At 44.2% G+C, this 19,986-nt stretch overlaps 1 protein-coding gene across 4 annotated transcripts in view; it reads left to right on the plus strand.

The window, feature by feature from the left end:
- Nucleotides 1-19,986, plus strand: part of DOCK11 (dedicator of cytokinesis 11) — a 449,693-nt gene that overhangs the window by 404,878 nt on the left and 24,829 nt on the right. For all 4 annotated transcript variants that reach the window (XM_075323721.1, XM_075323722.1, XM_075323724.1 and 1 more), the window contains one exon: nt 7,925-8,071. In XM_075323721.1, coding sequence (XP_075179836.1) covers nt 7,925-8,071 — 147 coding nt within the window. The remainder of the gene's footprint in view (nt 1-7,924; nt 8,072-19,986) is intronic.

Below are 19,986 nucleotides of genomic sequence, written 5' to 3' on the forward strand. Positions count from 1 at the left end.
CTTTGGTTGAATCTGAGCATAAAGTATCGCCATGTGCACTTCAGAATTCATCCAGCTGCTTCTGTCTTTAGTCACATCATCAATAAACACTAGTACCAGGGTCATTGGAAGCAATGCATGCCCGACCATCACTCTGCCTCCATCATTTGTTACAGAGAATATACTGTGCTTTGGATCATGAGCCGTTCCAAGCCTTCTCCATACTTTCTTCTTCCCATCATTCTGCTACAGGTTGATCTTAGTTTCATCTGTCCATGCAATGCGTTTCCAGATCACGGCTGGCTTCCTTACATGGTTTTTTTTTGGCAAAGTCTAATCTGGTCTTTTCATTTTTAAGGCTGGTTAATGGTTTGCACCTTGTGGTAAACTCTCTGCATTTGATCTCATGAAGTCTTCTAGTTATGGTAAACTTAAATAGTGAAACACTAACTTCCTGGAGAATGTTCTTCACTTGGGTGGATGCTGTGAAGGGGTTTTTCTTCACCATGGAAAGGATTCTGCGATCATTCCCCACTGTGCTCGTCCAGGCCTTTTTGAGTTCCCAATCTCACCGGTGTGCTCTTTTATTTCTTTATTTATTTTTTGCTGAATGTACCAAACTGTTGATTTGGCCACATCTAATATTTCTGCTATCTCTCTGATAATTTCTTTTTTGCAGCCTAATGATGGTCTGTTTCGCTTTCTTTGAGATCTCCTTTGATCGCTTGTTGTGGGTTCACAGCAACAGCTTGCAAATGCCACACCTGGAATCAGCTCCAGACCTTTTACCAGCTTCATCGATGAAGGATTAATGAGAGCATAGCCCAATCAGCTCTTTGAAGAGTCTTTGAGATAATTGTCCAATTACTTTTGGTCCCTTGAAAAAGAGGCAGTAATATATTGTAGTTCCTAAACCCTTACTCCAATTAGGATGTGAATACTCTCAAATTATAGCTGAGAATCTGCAATTTAAGCCAATATTGATTATATAAATTGTATCTTGAATAGGTTTTCGTAAACAGTTAAAATACCAAAACTTGTCCCACCATCCAAATATTTCTGTACCTAACTGTATATTTGCTTTTAAAGCGTATAATCCCTTTACTTTGAATCTTTCTTTATTATGAGTGGCTTTTTTGTTTTGCTTACTTCTACGTATCAGGTTTCCTTCCTCTTTTGCAACAAAGACCTTTGATAGCGTGTTTGCTTTTGATGTCCCGATATAATATTACAAAGTGGCCAATGCAAATGACCCAAGTGTTCCCATAAGAAGAATGATAGTTAAAAGAAAACGCATTGTGTGTGATTTAAGGTGGTGTCACACACAGCGACGACGACAACAACGTCGCTGCTACGTCACCATTTTCTGTGACGTTGCAGCGACGTTGCTGTCGCTGTGTGTGACATCCAGCAATGAGCTGGCCCCTGCTGTGAGGTCGTTGCTCGTTGCTGAATGTCCTGCTTCATTTTTTCGTCGTTGCTCTCCCGCTGTGAAGCACACATCGCTGTGTGTGACAGCGAGAGAGCGACGAAATGAAGCGAGCAGGGAGCAGGAGCCGGCGTCTGGCAGCTGTGGAAAGCTGTAACCAGCGTAAACATCGGGTAACCAAGGGAAGGCCTTTCCCTGGTTACCCGATATTTACCTTCGTTACCAGCCTCCGCCGCTCTTGCTGCTAGTGCCGGCTCCTGCTCTGTGCACATGTAGCTGCAGTACGCATCGGGTAATTAACCCTATGTGTACTGTAGCTAGGAGAGCAGGGAGCCAGTGCTAAGCAGTGTGCGCGGCTCCCTGCTCTCTGTACTGTGACATGTAGCTGCAGTACACATCGGGTTAATTAACCCGATGTGTACTGTAGCTAGGAGAGCAAGGAGCCAGCGCTAAGCAGTGTGCGCGGCTCCCTGCTCTCTGCACATGTAGCGACGTTATGATCGCTGCTGCGTCGCTGTGTTTGACAGCTAAGCAGCGATAACAGCAACTTACAAGGTCGCTGTTACGTCACAGAAAATGGTGACGTAACAGCGATGTCGTTGTCGCTGTCGATATGTGTGAACCCAGCTTTAAAGTTAGGTCTAAGTAAAACAGTATATGGTAGATATTAGTTCTAGATCTAATCTGCCCGATTTGTAGGAATTTTACTTATCCTAGTGTTGTCCTTGGCTAATGTTGAACATTTAGTCTTCTATTCTTTTGCTGTAGTTTATATAGCACCAAAATAATCTGTAGCGTTGCTTCCAGAGGGATTTACAACCTATTTTTCTATCGCAGACACATAAGCACTAGATTCAGGTAAATTATGTCACGAACAGCCGTGGGAGTCACTCAGATATCCCGCAGCTGTTCACCAATTTGTCAGGAACAGCCAAGGAAAGAAGGGATAGATAGAGGAAGGGAAGGGATAGAGGAATGGGAGCGTGCGCAGTGCACTTACCAACGCTCCGGCATGGCTGTACGCTGATCCCAGGACTCGCATTCACTGCCTGGGCTGCTGATTACAGTCAGACGCACAGTCAGAAATGTCCCCACCCTGAGTGTCAGCTTATTGCATCCAGTCACAGGCACCAGGACAGCCGTTGGGCGGGGAAAGCAACGTAAAGGAGCCCATACACTCTAGCATCTACCATAAGCCTAGAATGTACAGGCTCATTCCAGGTTAGTGGGTGTGATTGGCTTGGTTAGTGGGCGTGGTGATGTTTCCTCTCGTCCACCATAACCATGCAAGGGGGGCTTTGCGCCCCCCCCATTTGGGGGTCTGACCCCCGCTTCTATTATAAACAGCTCCATGCCCACGTAGAGTTAGAAAAAGAATGTTTATTCTGGCTGGAAACATCAGACGGCATTTTGAACATGTCTCTATCATGTGATAGGGGGTGTGTTGAAATGACATCATACCTGGAAAGAGCCCATACATTCTAGCATCTACCGTCACTATCGTGGTTTGAAAAAAAAAAAAAAAATAAAACAATTGGTGCAGGGTCCTTTCCCCCCCCCCGGTATTCTGATACCCAGCACAGATATAGGCCACAGATACAGCCCCAGCACTGCACTTATCTTGGCTGCGTATCAAAAGAAGGGGAACCGGATGCGGCTTTTTTGTTATTTACATAAGTAATTAAAAAAGAAGATATGCGGTTCCCCTCAATTTTAATACCCAGTCAAGATAAAGCCCCACAGCTGGGGGCTGATATTCTCAGGCTGGAGAGACCAAGCCACCCGGAATTGCTGCATTCATTAGATGTGACAAGCTCGGAGCTTTACCATCTCTTGACGAATGCCCTGATGTAGTGGCAGTCGGGGTAAAAAGAGGTTAATAACAGCGCACAGCTGCCACTAAGCCCTAGATTAATGATGGCAGGCATCTGACACCCGCATCATTAATCTGTAAATAAAAGTAAACAAACACCAAAAAAATCCTTTATTTGGAATACAATACAAAAAAACACCCTCTTTCACCACTTTATTAACCCCTAACACCGCCCAGCCCTAGTCATTACCCACATCTGTCTCTGCTTCTGACACGCAACAGTTAGATCTACCTTGGCTGGACTTCATTGGGGGAGATATTAAAATAAAAGAGAACCAATTTTGAATTAGTAAAGTGCTCACGATAAAATAAAACAAACAAAAAACATACCTCCTGGAACGTTGCAGTTGCAGCAATGTCTTAGCAGTCTCTCTTGGCGATCACATACACACTACAGCTTGGAAAATGCTTTGACACTGCAGTTTTAGAGCTATCTTTGCGGCTTCCGCATTAGCTTCAGTTGTTATACGGCTATTTTCTGAACTGTTTTCGACTTCCACTAAAATCTGAACTAGATTTCAATAATAGAGAGTGTAAACATTGCACAACTAGATTATGTAAGCAAATGTATAAACCCAAACTATCATAATCTACTACATATACCATTTATAATAAAACATGCAAGAATCACACAGAACATTACATATTAATATAATATTATATAGTAGTCATATGCACTTTACAGTGGGTGAAATAAGTATTGAACACATCACCATTTTTCTAAGTAAATTTCTAAAGGTGCTATTGACGTGAATTTCACACCAGATGTAGGTAACTACCCATCTAATCCACACAGGCAAGGAAATCTAACCAATGATGGCCATAAATTATATTACGTGTAATAATGAGAAATGACATAGGGAAAAAGTATTGAACACATGAAGAAAGGTACAAAAAGCCATGAAAAGTCATGACACCTGCTGAAATTTATCAGTCATTAGAAAGCAATCCTGCCAATTACTGACTAATATCAGGTGGTTCAACTGATGACCTATAAATAGGTGTCTCATTATCAAAGTGCCACACAAGAAACATCCCATGATGGGTAAAACCAGTGAGTTGTCTCAAGACCTTCACAACCTTATTGTTACAAAACATACTGATGGCATTGTTACAGAAGAATTTCTAAACTACTAAAGGTTCCAGTGAGTATTGTTGGGGCTATAGTCCGGAAGTGGAAAAAACTTCATCATAAACCGGCCATGATAAGATGTTCCCCACAAGATTTCCAATAGATGAGTAAAAAGAATTATCAGAACCACCTGTGGAGAGCTACAGAAGACCTATAATCAGCAGGTACAATTGATTAAAAGAAAACCATAAGTAATGCACTCACCCTCCATGTTCTGTATGCACACTCACCATGCAAGGCTCTAAAAAAAAATGCATGTTCAAGCACATTTAGGCTAAGTTCACACACTGCATCTTTTACTGCGTTTTTGGTACATTTTTGACATCACAAAGATGCACCTAAATGCATGCCTTTCTTTCTCGCAGCAAAGTCTATGACATTTCTATTTTGCTGTCTACATAGTGCATCTTTTTTTGGCTGTGTTTTTGAAGATGCAGCCAAAATGCAGCATGTCAATTCTTTTTGCATTTTTTGTAGTGTTTTTGAGCCCTTACAATCAATAGATTTGACTTAAAATCGCATTGGGCAAAATGCGGTAAAAGCATGTAAAAAAAACGAGTAAAAACGCATGCGTTTTTGCCGCGGGTGAGTTTTTTTGGGGGGCCAAAAAATGCTGCATCTTTGTGGTTAAGAAAAGATGCAGTGTGTGAACAACATTTAGACAAGTATGTGGAATACTGGGAGAATTTAGTCTGGTCAGAGGAGACCAAAATTTAACTCATTAATTCCCATAATACACACCATGCTTGGAGGCCAAAAGGCACAGCTCATCAGAAACACCGTACCAACAATGAAGTTTGGAGGTGGGAACATCTTGGTGTGGGGCTGTTTTGCAGTATACGGCACTGACAAACTTCATAATTGAAGGAAGTATGAATGGACAAATGTACCGAGATATTCTTGATAAAGGTTATACCCATTTATTACTTTGAGTTACTTGTGCTACTTCTGCGCAATTGCCTTCCCCCTTGTTTTCTTGATAAAAATGTGCCATCTACCAGGATGATGAAAATTAAATGAGGGTTGAAATTTAAGCAAAACAAAGATCCAAAAACACATCCAAGGAAACTTTCAAGTGGTGTCAGAAAAACAAAATAAAGCTACTGCCATGGCCCAGATAATCACCTGACCTAAATCCAATAGAAAATATATGGAAGGAAAGCTCAGAGTTCATAGAAGGAGCCCATGGGATCTGCAGGATTTGAAGATTTTTTTGAATGTAAGGGGCCAACATCACAGCAATGCATGTGACTAGTTTCTCCATACAGGAGGCATATTGAAGTGGTCATCACCAACAAAAGCTTTTGTACAAAGTATTAAATACATTTCAGTAAGTGTGTTCAATACTTTTTCCCTGTGTAATTTCTCATTATTACACCTAACTTAATTTATGGACATCTATGATTTCATTTTTGTTTGTCTGGATTGGATAGGTTGTTACCGACATCTGGATAGAAATTTATGTCAGTAACACTTTTAGAAATATATTTACTTAGAAAGTTGGTGACAATAGTTATTTCACCTGCTGTACATGATGGTTGTTGAAAATACATGCTGTAATAGGGGAATTCCTATGGGTCCAAGCTGAAGGACATCTTACTAAAAAAGGAAACTTAAGTAGAAAATACATTTGCATTGGGATAATTTATCCTTCAGTGTGAAATATGGACACAAATACTGATGTGCAAAAGTCTTTAATGTGTCTAGTTGTTGGATGTACAAACATTGCATCTTGATGTTATAATCAAGGAATTATTTTGCATTCACAGGGTTGGCGGTCGCCCATTTGGAGCTAGTTGTTAATGTTACAAAAGTAACTTCTTACTATCTCAGCAGAGCAGCTGCTTTATAGTTGTGATTACAAATGCAATTTGTATCTAGTATTTTATCATAGGCAGTGTTGTATATTTCTCTGTATCACTGTATACTTTCTTGTGCTTACACATGTCCTGCTCCTTCTTTGAATTAGTTTTCGCACATCTGGTACCCCAGCTGCTCCTGTTTACTCTGAACCATACGCACTACATTTACATCATAGCTGCTTCTTTTTATATTAGCCCAGATTATTTCCCATCCTGTCTGTGACAGTAATGGATCACGTCTGTATGACCGTGCAGACTTGCTTTTCCATATGTCTTAATTGATTTTTCTCTGTAGGGGATCAGAACACTTTCCTATAGATTACACACAATACAAACTACTCTTTGTAGGATAATAATTACCTTCTATAAGTAATCGTAGATATTTCCTCTTTAAAGGGGTTGTCCACTACTTTTACATTGATGGCCTATCCTTAGGATAGGTCATCAATGTCTGATTGGCTGGGGTCCGACATTCCACACCCCCGCCAATCAGCGGTTCTCGGTCCCGGCAGGGGCAGCAGGAAATGCTCAGTTCCGGATATGCTCCAGCTTCTGATAGTGACCACGGCTGGGTACTGCACATCAGCCTCCCATTCTAATCAATAGGCAGTGGATGTGCAGTACCCGGCCACAACCTCTATCAGAAGATGGAGCAGCACCGGAACTGAGCATTTCAGGCTGCTGGGAGCGAGAACAGCTGATCAGTGGGGGTGCCGGGTATCGTACCCTGGCCAATCAGACATTAATCACCTATCCTAAGGATAGGCTATCAATGTAAAATTAGTGGACAACCCCTTTAAATTCAATGTATCATCAAAAGGTGAACAAATATTTCAAACATATGTATCATACTTTTTTTCATATTAGTCACAGATTTCCACACGATAGGTAGACATTTTCTGTAGCTGACTTTTCAGTTTTGCTTTATGAACTGTGACAGGTTGTGCAAAATCATCTTATTAGAAGTTAAGACTAGTTAAGCCTTTTCCAATTTTTGCACTTTTGCGTTTTCCTCCCCTTCTTCCAAGAGCTGTAATTTTCTTATTTTTATTGTTCAATCAATGTTTGTTTGTTTTTTTGCTGGATGAGCTGTACTATGGAATGACACCATTTATTTTATTTCCAAGTGCTGCAAAATAGTAAAAAAAAAAAAGTATGTTATATGTCAGTAAGGGGTTAAAAGAGATTATCCAGCTTCTTAAAGCTCATGACTGTCTCCCCTACTCTATTCCACACCCATTGAAAATACTATACACACAAACCTGTATACCCGGTATCTTCCCTGACATTCCATGGTATCAATATTTCTAAGCCCCCCCCATACATATTAGACTAATGTTGGCCAAAACTATTGAGGGGTTTCGGCCGACAGTCAAGTGTCTTGAGGACCTTGGACAATTGATTGTCAAAGGAGTTAAGGATCTAGCGTCTCTGATTTCTGGTTGCCAATCCTTTTCTTCTCCTCCTGGAGAGAAGCCACAACCAGGCATGTCATTGCTCCTGTGTAAGGGAGAGACGGTCGAGATCTCTACCAGCCGAACCATCTAATATGTGGCGGGATTAAGCCAGAAGATTAACAAAAACAGTGAAAATATGTATACGTTGTGTGAAAAAGAACCTTTGTTCTCATTACTTATGTATTTCTTCAGGGTTTCTTTGAAGAAGAAGATGGCAAGGAATACATTTATAAAGAACCAAAGCTAACAGGGCTTTCTGAGATATCCTTACGGTTACTAAATCTGTATGGTGAAAAATTTGGCACAGATAATGTGAGAATGATCCAGGATTCCAACAAGGTATGTTCAGTATGCGATTTGCATTCTTATTTTGCATGTGAGTTAGGGGTAACTTATTTATTGCAAAATGTGATCAACTTAAAGGGAACCTGTCACCAGATTTGGTGACTATGTCATGCACAATTGTATTCCTGCGCAGGAGCACTTTGATCTACCCTGAGCAGGGCAGATCAAAGTATTATAGTGCGCCTGCGCAGGACCTCAATGCCAGCACGTGTACATGACGTAGGACACGTCATGCACCCAGGCTTCAGAAGAAGGAGGACAAAGATGGCCGAAAGAGGAGGCGCCGCAGCCGGAGAATGGAGCCACCCATCTGACCAGTCTGCACCAAACTCACCATTTAGGTAAGTATTATAAAGTCATTTTTATGTTCTACACAGCAGCCTGGGCTCTTATATATAGCATTCTAACATGCTGAATATAAGAGCCCACTGGTGGTGGCCGCAGCTTATAGTGACCAAATCTGGTGACAAGCTCCCTTTAATGAATAATAAAATATATAAATATTAAAATACAAGGAAATGTTTCCAGGCGGCACTCACGTTCCGGTGCACAAGTCCAGGGAAGGCATCCCCAGTGTACAAAAAAAAGCAAAGGACTGGCACTCCAAATTCTTCAAATTATAACGATTTATTCCATATAATCGCGTTTCAAGCGCAAAATTACGCTTTTCGGCTAACATAAGCCTTTTTCAAACATGTTTGAAAAAGGCTTATGTTAGCCGAAACGCATAATTTTGCGCTTGTACCGTGATTATATGGAATAAATCCTGAAGAATTTGGAGTGCTAGTCATTTGCTTTACTTACACAGGGTGGTCCAAAAGTAGGTGGACAGTATGTGTAATAGGGTTATCAAACTGACTCAGCTGCCCTTAGCAACCAATCGGATTCCACCTTTCATTTTCCAAAGAGTCTGTGAAGAATGAAAAGTGGAATCTGATTGGTTGCTAAGGGCAACTGAGTCAGTTTCACTTTACACCATGTTTGATAACCCTATTACACATACTGTCCAGCTACTTTTCGACCACCCTGTATATTAAAATAATTAGTAATAGACCCTGATTTAATAAACATGCTAAAAGGGTTAGAAAAGAAACTTTTATCGGAGCCAAGGCATGTATATGTATGAAATAAACTCTGCTGGTGCTCCGGTCTTTATTTACAGTCTGCAGTGGTCACAACTATGCCACACATCAGGGCTGCAGCCACCCTTTGAGCTCAGCGGCTTGCAAGTGGAGCCACTGAACTCAGTGATTGACTGCAGCGGTGATATTTGTAGTCGTGATGTCACTGTGGCAGCCTGTAAACAAAGAAAGGAGCAGTTGTGGAGAACCTGGGGAGGGGATTGGTACGGCTTATACCTATCCACACCTTTGCTAAAGTAAAAGTTTATTCTGGAAAACCTAAGTTCAGCAAAAATCTAAATTCTGTATATGAAAAATATATATATATTTTAAGTATGTAGAACTGATATAGTCTGCCATATTTGTATTGAGAACATATTTACTAGTAGAGGTTCCCTCCCAGAGGGGGTAATAGTCTCTAGGCAAGGCTTACCCTTGTCAGATGAAAGTAATAACTCTGGATTAAAAAAGCACCAGAATATTTCTTTGTCATGCACCGCCACCTACATTACATATAACACTGTATACTTCTGAGTGTTTCTTCGAGGCACAAATGCTTAGCTACGATTATGGTCCAAAAATTCCAGGACAATCCGTAGAAGTAGGGCACTTTTTGCCCTGTCCGTCAAAATAATTTGAATGAAGAACCTTATATAGAGTATTTTCACTGTAATTATCATAATTTTACAGTGAAAGCTGCTGTTCATATCAGAATAAGTTGTAGACATGGATCACTTATAATCAATGATTTTATCACGATTCCTCTGTGCAGAGAATCTTGCACACAAGGAGATGCACTGCTGTGTTTTCCTGGGCTACTGAGCTGACAGGTTGATTGAAAGTGTAGGCTTCCATACTGGTTCTGGGAGGTGCTGATTGCTCAGGTGTTCCATCTTCCTGGTAATTGCTCTGCTTCTTTAATGAGCATGCTCTCCCATAACCTTGCCAGTCGTACTTTCTGGTTCTGTTGTGCTGTTGGCCTGTGTTCCTGCCTGTGCTCTGATCTTTATTTCCTGACTCCGAACTGTTGCTTGACTCCTCTTTACTCGCTCCCTGTTCCTTTTGTGACCTCTTGGCTTTTGACCTCGGACTGTTGCCTGACCACATCTCAGTTTTCTCCTTTTCCTGCCTTCCTGGAATTCTGACCCTCGGATCATGACCTGACTACGCCTCTGTGTACTCCCTGTCTCCATACGTGTCCCCCAGCTTTACTGACTACTCTACCGTTTGTACTACACATAAGTAGTGACTAGCATCACAGATTTATTATGGTTATCCAATGTCTGTAAAAGACATTGTCTAGCTGTGAATTTTTTGATAAACAGTCCAGAAAAAATAAAAGGTCAATTTGTCATCCCTGCATGCCGCCTAAGATATGTAATGAGATATTCTGACACCTGCCTGTTTGAACTGATTCCAAAGAGTGATATTGACACAGCAGGACAACAAAATCTGAGCACTGATTTTCAGATACTGCTAGTTTGGAAAAGCAAATCTCAAAAAGTATCTGTCACCAGATCAAATGTGGCCATTTCTTGCTTTTATTTTGATTAGGCTATGTGCACATGTTGCTTTTTTTTCAGCGCGGAAAAAAACTCACCCTCTGGCAGAGGGGAGAATTGTAAACAATGCTTTTTGAGAAAAATGCATGCGTTTTTCATGCGGTTTTCATGCGGTTTTCATGCGTTTTTTTAGGTGCGTTTTTTTAAGACTTGTCAGTGTTAATAAAGTTGGTTGAACACAGACCTTTGGAAAAAAAAACCTGTGATGTCATTTCCTTCTCCACATTCTGTTTGGATAAATGGGAGGGCTTGGAATGGAAGGAGCACCATTTGAATTTTGGAAAAGTTGAAATAAACTTCGCGCACCATGTCACATTAGCAGGGCCCCTTGGGTACGTCAGAAAACCCCCACAAGTGACCCCATTTTGGAATCTGCACCCCTCAAGGATTTTATTCAGGAGTATATTAAGCATTTTGAATCCACAGCTACTTCCCCCAAAATGTTGCTGTAGCAACAATATTCTCACTTTTAGGCCCGTTTCACACGTCAGTGAAAAACACTGACGTTTTTCACTGGCATGTAAAACACGCACATGTCCCTCCGTGTGCCGTGAATCACGGCACACGTGGGTTGTCTAAGTGCAATCCGGGCTCCGTTCTCCGTGGCCCGTGATTGCACTCAGTAATCATCTCACCTGCGCCCGCTCCTGCTCTCCATGGTGCTGATCGCTCCCGCGGTGCAGCATCCGGCTGGTGCTGACCCCCGCAGCAGCTGCTTCCGGGTCGGCTGTGTCGCGCATCATGAATATGCGCGACAGTAATGAACTGGCTCTGAAGCAGCAAGCTGCACGGGCTGCAGAGGACATCGCTGGACGCCGGGTGAGTTAAAATGATTTTTATTTTAAAAGCACGTTTTTTTCTGGCACGTGTTTCACGGACCACACCACTGCGTGGTCCGTGGGACATCAGTGATGCCAGAAATAAATGGACATGTCTCCGTGCGGCAATCACGCACACGCGGGTACGCCGCACGGAGACACGTGCACTGAAAAATCACTGACGTGTGAGCAGACCCATTCATTATAATGGGTCTGCGTATGTCAGTGATTCTGGTACGTTTAAAAAAAAGCACAAACGTACCAGAATCACTGACGTGTGAAAGAGGCCTAAGGCTATGTGGCCATGATCCAGCGACACGGCGTCTAGTACACAGTGTCAGCCTTCCTGCAGCTGCCCATGCCCACGATTTGGGTTCAGGCTGCTGTGGAGCTCTATTCTACCTGCAGAGAGCACTCTCGTCTCCGCAGCATAAACTGACATGCTGAGGCTCGGGAAGCCACACCACCGGTCAGTTTATGCTGCGGAGAAAAGAAGCACAGTGGGCATGGGATCTCCAAAAATCCTTCCAATGGGCTTCTGCTGCACAACGCAGCGTTATGGACGCAGGGAAAACACTCAGCGCCCATAACGCTGCAAACCCTGATTGTGGGCACACAGCCTAAAAAGCGTCAATGGATGAATGGATGTCAAATATATATAACGTCCCACCCCCGCCTGCATATTCTAAGCTGGCACCTTTAGTACCTTTCATGTGGCACTAAAGGGTGCCTAGCTTAGTATTTATCCAAAAAAAAAAAACAATGAAAAAAATGGCGTGGGGTCCCCCCTATTTTTGATAGCCAGTCAGGGTAAAGCAGACAGCTGTAGCCTGCAAACCACAGCTGGCAGCTTCATCTTGGCTGGTGATCAATTTGGAGGGCTCCCCAGGCTTTTTTTTTTTATTTATAAATAAAGAATTAAAAATAAAATAACGTGGGGTCCCCCCAAATTAGATCACCAGCCAAGGTGAAGCTGACAGCTGGGGTCTGGTATTCTCAGGGTGGGAAGAGCCATGGTTATTTGACTCTTCCCAGCCTAAAAATAGCAGGCCGCAGCCGCCCCAGAAGTGGCGCATCCATTAGATGCGCCAATCCTGGCGCTTCGCCCCAACTCATCCCGCGCCCTGGTGCGTTGGCAAACGGGGTAATAAATGGGGTTGATACCAGATGTGTAATGTCACCTGGCATCAAGCCCAGCAATTAGTGATGTCATGGCGTCTATCAGATACCAGACATAACTAATTGACAGTAAACAAAAGCAAAAAAAGACAAAAACATTTTTATTAGAAAAAACACTCCCCAAATCATTCCCTTGTTCTCCAATTTAATCAAAAAATTTGAAAAAAATGGGTCCGCAGAAATCCATTTGGACGTCCCACGTCGCCTCTGGACCTTCTAGAATATGGGGGCACGTTCAGGGAACGTATCCCCCATTTTCTAGGCGGGCAGACCCTCCATTTGAGGAGAGTGGGTGCCAAAAATCTGCACCCACTCTCCCCGGGTCACAGCTGCAGAGTGCGAGCAGCAGCCAGCAAAGCTCTCTGAACACAGTGCTGGCTGTCAGCTGCTCTGCACATGTGACCGGCCGGCGTCTGCTGTGAAGGAGGAGGGGGCTGCGGGGGATCAGCGCTGCGACCGGACAGGTAAGGGGGAATACCGGGGGAATAGGGGGTGACCTGGCAGGGCCTGGGGGGCATTTTTCTGTCGCATGTCTCAAGGCACATGCGACAGAAATCATAGGAGCAGGGCGGCCGGTGCGCTACTGTGCGCGCGGCCAAGTTGGATTTTCGGGAGGGGGGTCGGGGCGGGCACTTTGGCGACACCGGGGGCTTTCCAGGACTTTGCCAGGAAGTGAGGTCAACAGGAAACCTCTTGACCTCACTTCCAGGTAAATGCCTGCGTTCTGGCATGCCGACAAAGCCCGCGGACCGCAACAAAAAAGCAGCTCACTGCGGTGTAGCTGCGTTCTGACCCACATTATTGATTTAATGGGGGAGAGAACGCAGCCACACCGCACAAAAGAAGTGACATGCTGCTTTTCTTTCCGCACCGATTTTTGGCATCCAAATTTCGGCTTTCTCATACACTTTGCTGGGAAAGCTGAACGCATGCAATTTGCCACTGAAACGCTGCGGTTCTAAACGCAGCGTTTCCGCGGTAAAAACCGCAACGTGTGCACACAGCCTTAGGCTATGTGCGCACGTTGCGTAAATTCATGCAGTTACGCTGCGCTTTGCAGCGCAGCGTAACTGCATGCGTCCTGCGTCCCCTGCACAGTCTATGGAGATTGTGCAGGGGCCGTGCGCACGTGGCGTCTCAGAGCGCAGCGCTTCGGCTACTGCCGAAGCGCTGCGCAAAAAGAAGTGACATGTCACTTCTTCCGTGCGCTTTGCCGGCAGCTCCTGCTCTGTCTATGGCAGGAGCTGCAGGCAGAGCGCACGTTCTCGCCGGCACTATGCGCTTCAGAACGGAGCTTTTCAGCTGCGCTCTGAAGCGCACCTTTTACGGTGCTGGGCTAGTACGCAACGTGCGCACATACCCTTAGTGTTGTTCCTTAGTATTTTGTTAAATCCAACCAGAGATATGGGCATTTTATTTTTAATTTAGTGCTAATTTTTACTGTCTCCGCCAAGGAGCTGTGACTGAGTAATTATGCAGATTGATCTAAAGACTCGCCCCAGAGAATCTTGTGAACAACAACACCTTGTAAAGGCCATAAAAAGTTCCACAAGTATACTGTAATGTTCGGATTATAACACACAAAAATTTTGGAGGAAAATGAGGCGTGCGTCACATAATCCAAATGTAGCTTATCAGGAGGTGGTTGACAATGGTTACAAGAGGCAGGAGCAATGCTGCGTGCACTGCGCTGGTGCTCGCTGCAGGCGGTGAGGCAGGGTCTATACTGAACGTGTCGGCAGTGCAGGCTTCAAATAATGGCATCCGGAGTCGGCATGTGCGTAGATGGAGGTCTTGGCTCATCTGCACATGCGCTGCCTCCAGTTCATTGATCTCATAATAGCGGACTTAAAGGGGGTGGTTCACCCATATTCATTATTGGCCGCAACGATATTTCTCTCAAATACCTTGTGTTCCCAATAGTGCCTGTGAGTGGCGCTATTGCAGTCTGCTCTTCCCCATCGCCTGACCCCCGGGCTCCATGACCTTGAGGATGTCACATCAACTTCCTCCTCACTTGACATCACCATGGCCGGCCCCAGTCTCTGTGACTCACTGGGCTGTGGGCGGAGTTTCCCCGCTTGTTACAGCGCAGCACCTCCCTGCTCACTCCTCCTTTGCTGCAGAGCTGGCAAGCAGGAGGGACGCTGGGCTGTGATGAGCAGGGAAACTCCACCCACAGCCCAGTGACTCACGGAGACTGGGGCCGGCCGCAGTGATGTCAGGTGAGCAAGAAGTTGACGTGACATCACCGGATCTCCAAGGTCACAGAGCCCGGGGTTCAGGCAATGGGGAAGAGCAGACTGTAATAGCGCCGCTTATAGGCACTATTGGCAATACAAGGTATTTGAGAGAAACCGTGTTTCTCAACATAATGTCCTTGTGGCCAATCATAAATATGGGTGAACCACTCCTTTAAGGAAAATGGCGCCTGGAGGTGGCGCATGTGCAGATGAGATCTTGGCTTGTCATTGAGCTGATAGCTCAATCTGTGCATGCGCTTACTGCAGGCGCCATTTTTTTGAAGCTTGCACTGCCGACAATTTCTGGATGTTCCCTGCCTCACAGCGCCTGCAGCAAGTATCCGTGACACCTGCCGCACCATCGCCCTATTCCACCACCACCCCTGCCTGATGGGACCCCGCTCCACCACCGCTTCCACCTCCCCACCGGTAAGACACAACCGGATTATAAGACGGACCCCATTTTTTACCTTTTATTCCCCTCTAAATTTGAGGTGCGTCTTATAATCTGGTGCATTTTATAATCTGGTGCATCTTATAAAACAAAAAATACAGTAAATACCCATATCTCTGAAACTGTATAATAAAAAAAAAACCTCAGGAGCAGCGGGAATAATATAAGAGCAAAAACTGTCCACATTTGACCTTGTTACAGGTCGTCGTTAAGAGAAAAATGTAGAAAGATTCTTCAAATGTCATTATAATTCAGTTTCAGCAAAGCTTCGAGGAATTACTGAACTCTCTTCACTGCCTGCAGCTTTACAATATTATTTATACAAGGATTTCTGTAGATACTTTCAGTAGTCAGACAAGGATGATTAGTGGAAGCCAACCAAGGACTGTTCTGCTTACGTATAAACAGCTGTGAGCACATGGCGGCTGCAGATGTTAGGAGAGGCGGACGTTATACTCCATATCTAAACAAAAATACATCATCATTATTTCAATAAAAGAAAATAAAAATGAAACGTGAAAAAAAACAACAACTTTTATTTCCATGTTTGGTCTTTTGAAACATTAACACTGCTACACTAGTTACATAATCACTACTAATGTGAGAACAGAATGAGAACCCTATAGATTCCATCTGTTCCTCGCTGCCATATTGAATGGTGTATATGATAGTCTATATTGGTTTGCTCTAACATAGCTATTATATTAACCTCTATAGGAGACACCTGCCACATACCTGACACTTCACATGTACCCTGACTTACATGTTTTCTCAAAATCTCTGCTGCAGATATAGCAGTTATACAGAATATGCTGGACTACCTGCAGCACACCAAATAGTCCTGTAATGATAATCTACTGCTTATTAACAGTGATTTTATCAAAACTACACTAAGCAGCCCAGTAAGTGACACATCACTGGAATCAGGATCTCTGCCCCTACGTTATGCTCTCAGATTAGGTGGCAAAAACCTGGTGACAGATTCCCTTTAAGCTGGTTGCACACTTTTTGGATTTAACACAGACTTTCTGCTGCTTACCCATAGCGTATCTGCAGCATTTACTCATGAAAATCCATTCGTTGCAAGTGGTTTTGTTGAGAATTTCACCCTATGCAAGGCAAGAATGAAAACCACCGTGAATTTGGCACAAAGAATTGACATACTGCAGATTTTAAAATCCACAGGAGCAGGATAATAATATAATAGCAGAAACTTTCCCCAACGTGTAGATGAGATTTTTAAAATATCATTAAGGCTAGGTTCACATTTCTGTTGTTTTGCATCAGTCACATGCATTGCTTGACGCATGTGACTGATGCGTTGTACAACGGATGACAAAGAACAGAATTCATTGTCGGACTCCGTTGTGTGCGGGGGGGCAGAGTGCGAGGTGGGTGGAGCTGAGCGGGGCTGTGGTGCTGAGGACGTCAGTGCCGCAGCCTGCATTGCTGGGGACAGGTAGGTGTGTGTGTGTGTGTGTGTACGTACATGCGGAGTGCGGGAGGTGGCGAAGACAAGCAGGGAAGTGTCGGGCTCCCTGCACTCGTAGCCAGGGTAAATATCGGGTAACCAAGCAAAGCACTTTGCTTGGTTACCCGATATTTACTTTGGTTACCAGTGTACACCGCTTAGCGCTGGCTCCTTGCACACGTAACCAGGGTAAAAATTGGGTAACTAGGCAAAGCGCATTGCTTGGTAACCCGATGTGTATCCTGGTTACGTGTGCAGGGAGCCATAGAGACCATGCGCAGCGAAATCCTACGTATTGCGCTGCTCAAAAAACGTTACAAGCTGCGTTCCTTCCGCCCCCCGGTCAGTCGTTCCACAGGCGGAGGATGCAACGCAGCATCATCAGTCACAATCCGCCATTCATACAAGGCTATGGGAACAACGGAATCCGCCAAACTGATTCCGTTGTTTACCAGAGCAGCGGATTGTGACTGACACAATTTAACGGAAATGTGAACCTAGCCTAACATAGCTGGTACTGAATTACACTGCTGTTTTTCTGCACACAAATCTGACTTTCGGCTTTGAAGGATAACTGTCCTAACAAAAATCCGAAAATTTAAATATTACCCTGCCCCTTTGTTTTAGTTACACTTGATAGTTTGATTGAAAAAAAGACTAGTAAGAAACTACATTAAATAGAAGACAGAATTGCTGGAGGACTTAACGGGGGTTTTCCCAGTAACAGTTAATTTTAAAGTTAATTTTGATGAATAGATCTTGGAATAATAGTAAATTAGTGTGCAAGATACTCATATAAATATACTATAAACTCAACATTGAAATTGCAACAAGAACAAAGTTGGAAAATTATGGAAGTAGCAGGATGGCTAGAAATGGTAAAGGGGTTGTTGAGCATTGAGGTACAAATCTGCAGTCACTTTATGTGACTACAGACATGTGAAATCATCACAGCAGGCTTTGTCAGGATTCTCCGGTGCCAGGAACTGGCGGCGAATAACTAAGTATGTGATTTGCATGCAGGCACTTGACAAATAGATGTGCTGGGCCTCGCTCAATGCAAGTGAATTGAGCAAGGCTGGATATGTTTAAAGATGTTGCCCTAATAATGGACAACCCCTTCTGATTCCACTTATTTCCCCCAGTTAAAATAAAAGACCCTGTACTCACCTTCCGTGCTGATGCAGTTCCAGCACTGTCGGTAATCGCCACGCCTTCGGACGGCTGAGCAATCAACAGGAAGTAAGTTGCATCCGCGCCATCACTTCCTGTTGATTAACTCATTTGGTCCGAAGGCGGGCAGACAGAAACCAGTGGTGATTGGATGTGGGGCTCCCATGACGTCACAATGTCACGTGAGCCCCAAATGGCGATTACTGACAGAGCTGGAATGGCGCCAGAATGGGAGGGACTACATAGTCTTTTTTTTTTTTTTTTTTTTTTAAACTGGGAGAAAGAAGTGGAATTAGATAGTGTTGCTCAAGTAGTGGACAACCCCTTTAATCAGAATGTGGCTGGAAATGTGTGAATCACATACATGCGCACACATGACCACCCATTCCTGGTGCCGGAGAATCCTGACAGCGCACACTGTGAGGAATCAGTCTGCAGTCACAGAGTGATTGCAGACTTGAACCCCAACACCGGACCTTTTTTTTATCTTGTACTATATTTAATACTAGCTATAGTACCTGGCGTTGACCCAGATAGTGACTAAGTGTCTCTCTGTCTCTCTCCCACTCTCCCTTTCTGACTGTCTCTATCCCTCTCACTCTGTTTGCTTCTCTCTTCCTGTGTCTGTCTTTGTATGTCTCTGTGTCTCTGTATGTGTGTCTGTCTCTGTGTGTGTTTCTGTCTTTGTGTATGCTTTTTTGTGTCTGTCTTTGTGTGTGTCTGTGTCTGACTTTGTGTCTGTGTGTCTGTCTCTCTGTCTCTGTGTGTTTCTGTGTGTGTGTGTGTGTGTGTGTGTGTGTGTGTCTGTCTGTCTCTGTCTGCCTCTCTCTGGGTGTTTGTCTCTGTCTGTCTCTGTGTGTCTCTGTGTGTGTGTCTGTGTGTCTGTCTCTACTTAAATCATTAACTAACACAAGCTGAAATGCCATTCGTTGCCTATAGCAAGCAGAGCTTCTATTAATGACCTGTAACTCCCAGTTCTATTGACTTTAATGTAAGCAGGTTTTTTGGCGAATAACTGTAAAGCGCGGGGTTAAATTTTCACCTCAAAACATAGTCTGATGTTCCCTAAAGGGGGCTTTACACGCTGCGACATCGCTAATGCGGAGTCGTTGGGGTCACGGAATTGGGGACGCACATCCGGCTGCATTAGCGATGCCGTTGCGTGTGACACCGATAAGCGATTTTGCATCGTTGCAAAAACGTGCAAAATCGCTCATCGGTGACATGGGGGTCCATTCTCGATTATCGTTACTGCAGCAGTAACGATGTAGTTCGTCGCTCCTGCGGCAGCACACATCGCTATGTGTGACGCCGCAGGAACGAGGAAGCTCTCCTTACCTGCCTCCCGGCCGCTATGCGGAAGGAAGGAGGTGGGCGGGATGTTACGTCCCGCTCAGCTCCGCCCCTCTGCTGCTATTGGGCGGCCGCTCAGTGACGTCGCTGTGACGCCGCACGGACTGCCCCCTTAGAAAGGAGGCGGTTCGCCGGTCACAGCGACGTCGCCGGGCAGGTAAGTATGTGTGACGGGTCCGGGCGATGTTGTGCGGCACGGGCAGCGATTTGCCCGTGTCGCGCAACAGATGGGGGCGGGTACCCACACTAGCGATATCGGGACCGATATCGCAGTGTGTAAAGTAGCCTTAAGTCAAATGCGGTGCCTGTGCAACATTTTGTGACTGTAAATGCGACGGTAATTCCTTTAGCGGACATACACAAACACACACTCAGCTTTATATAATTCTGACTAAGACTGATAAGACTGATTTCTCTTGTAGAGTAGGGTTTATATACTCACGTTAGTGTTCATATTTGTATATTACAGCATGTCGGTAGGTTCATAAGTGTAATTTATAGTTTCTCTGATTTTATTCTAGTATGTCACTAACAC

The sequence above is a fragment of the Anomaloglossus baeobatrachus genome, chromosome 9 (assembly GCF_048569485.1).
Source record: "Anomaloglossus baeobatrachus isolate aAnoBae1 chromosome 9, aAnoBae1.hap1, whole genome shotgun sequence".
In the NCBI taxonomy this organism is placed as follows: domain Eukaryota; kingdom Metazoa; phylum Chordata; class Amphibia; order Anura; family Aromobatidae; genus Anomaloglossus; species Anomaloglossus baeobatrachus.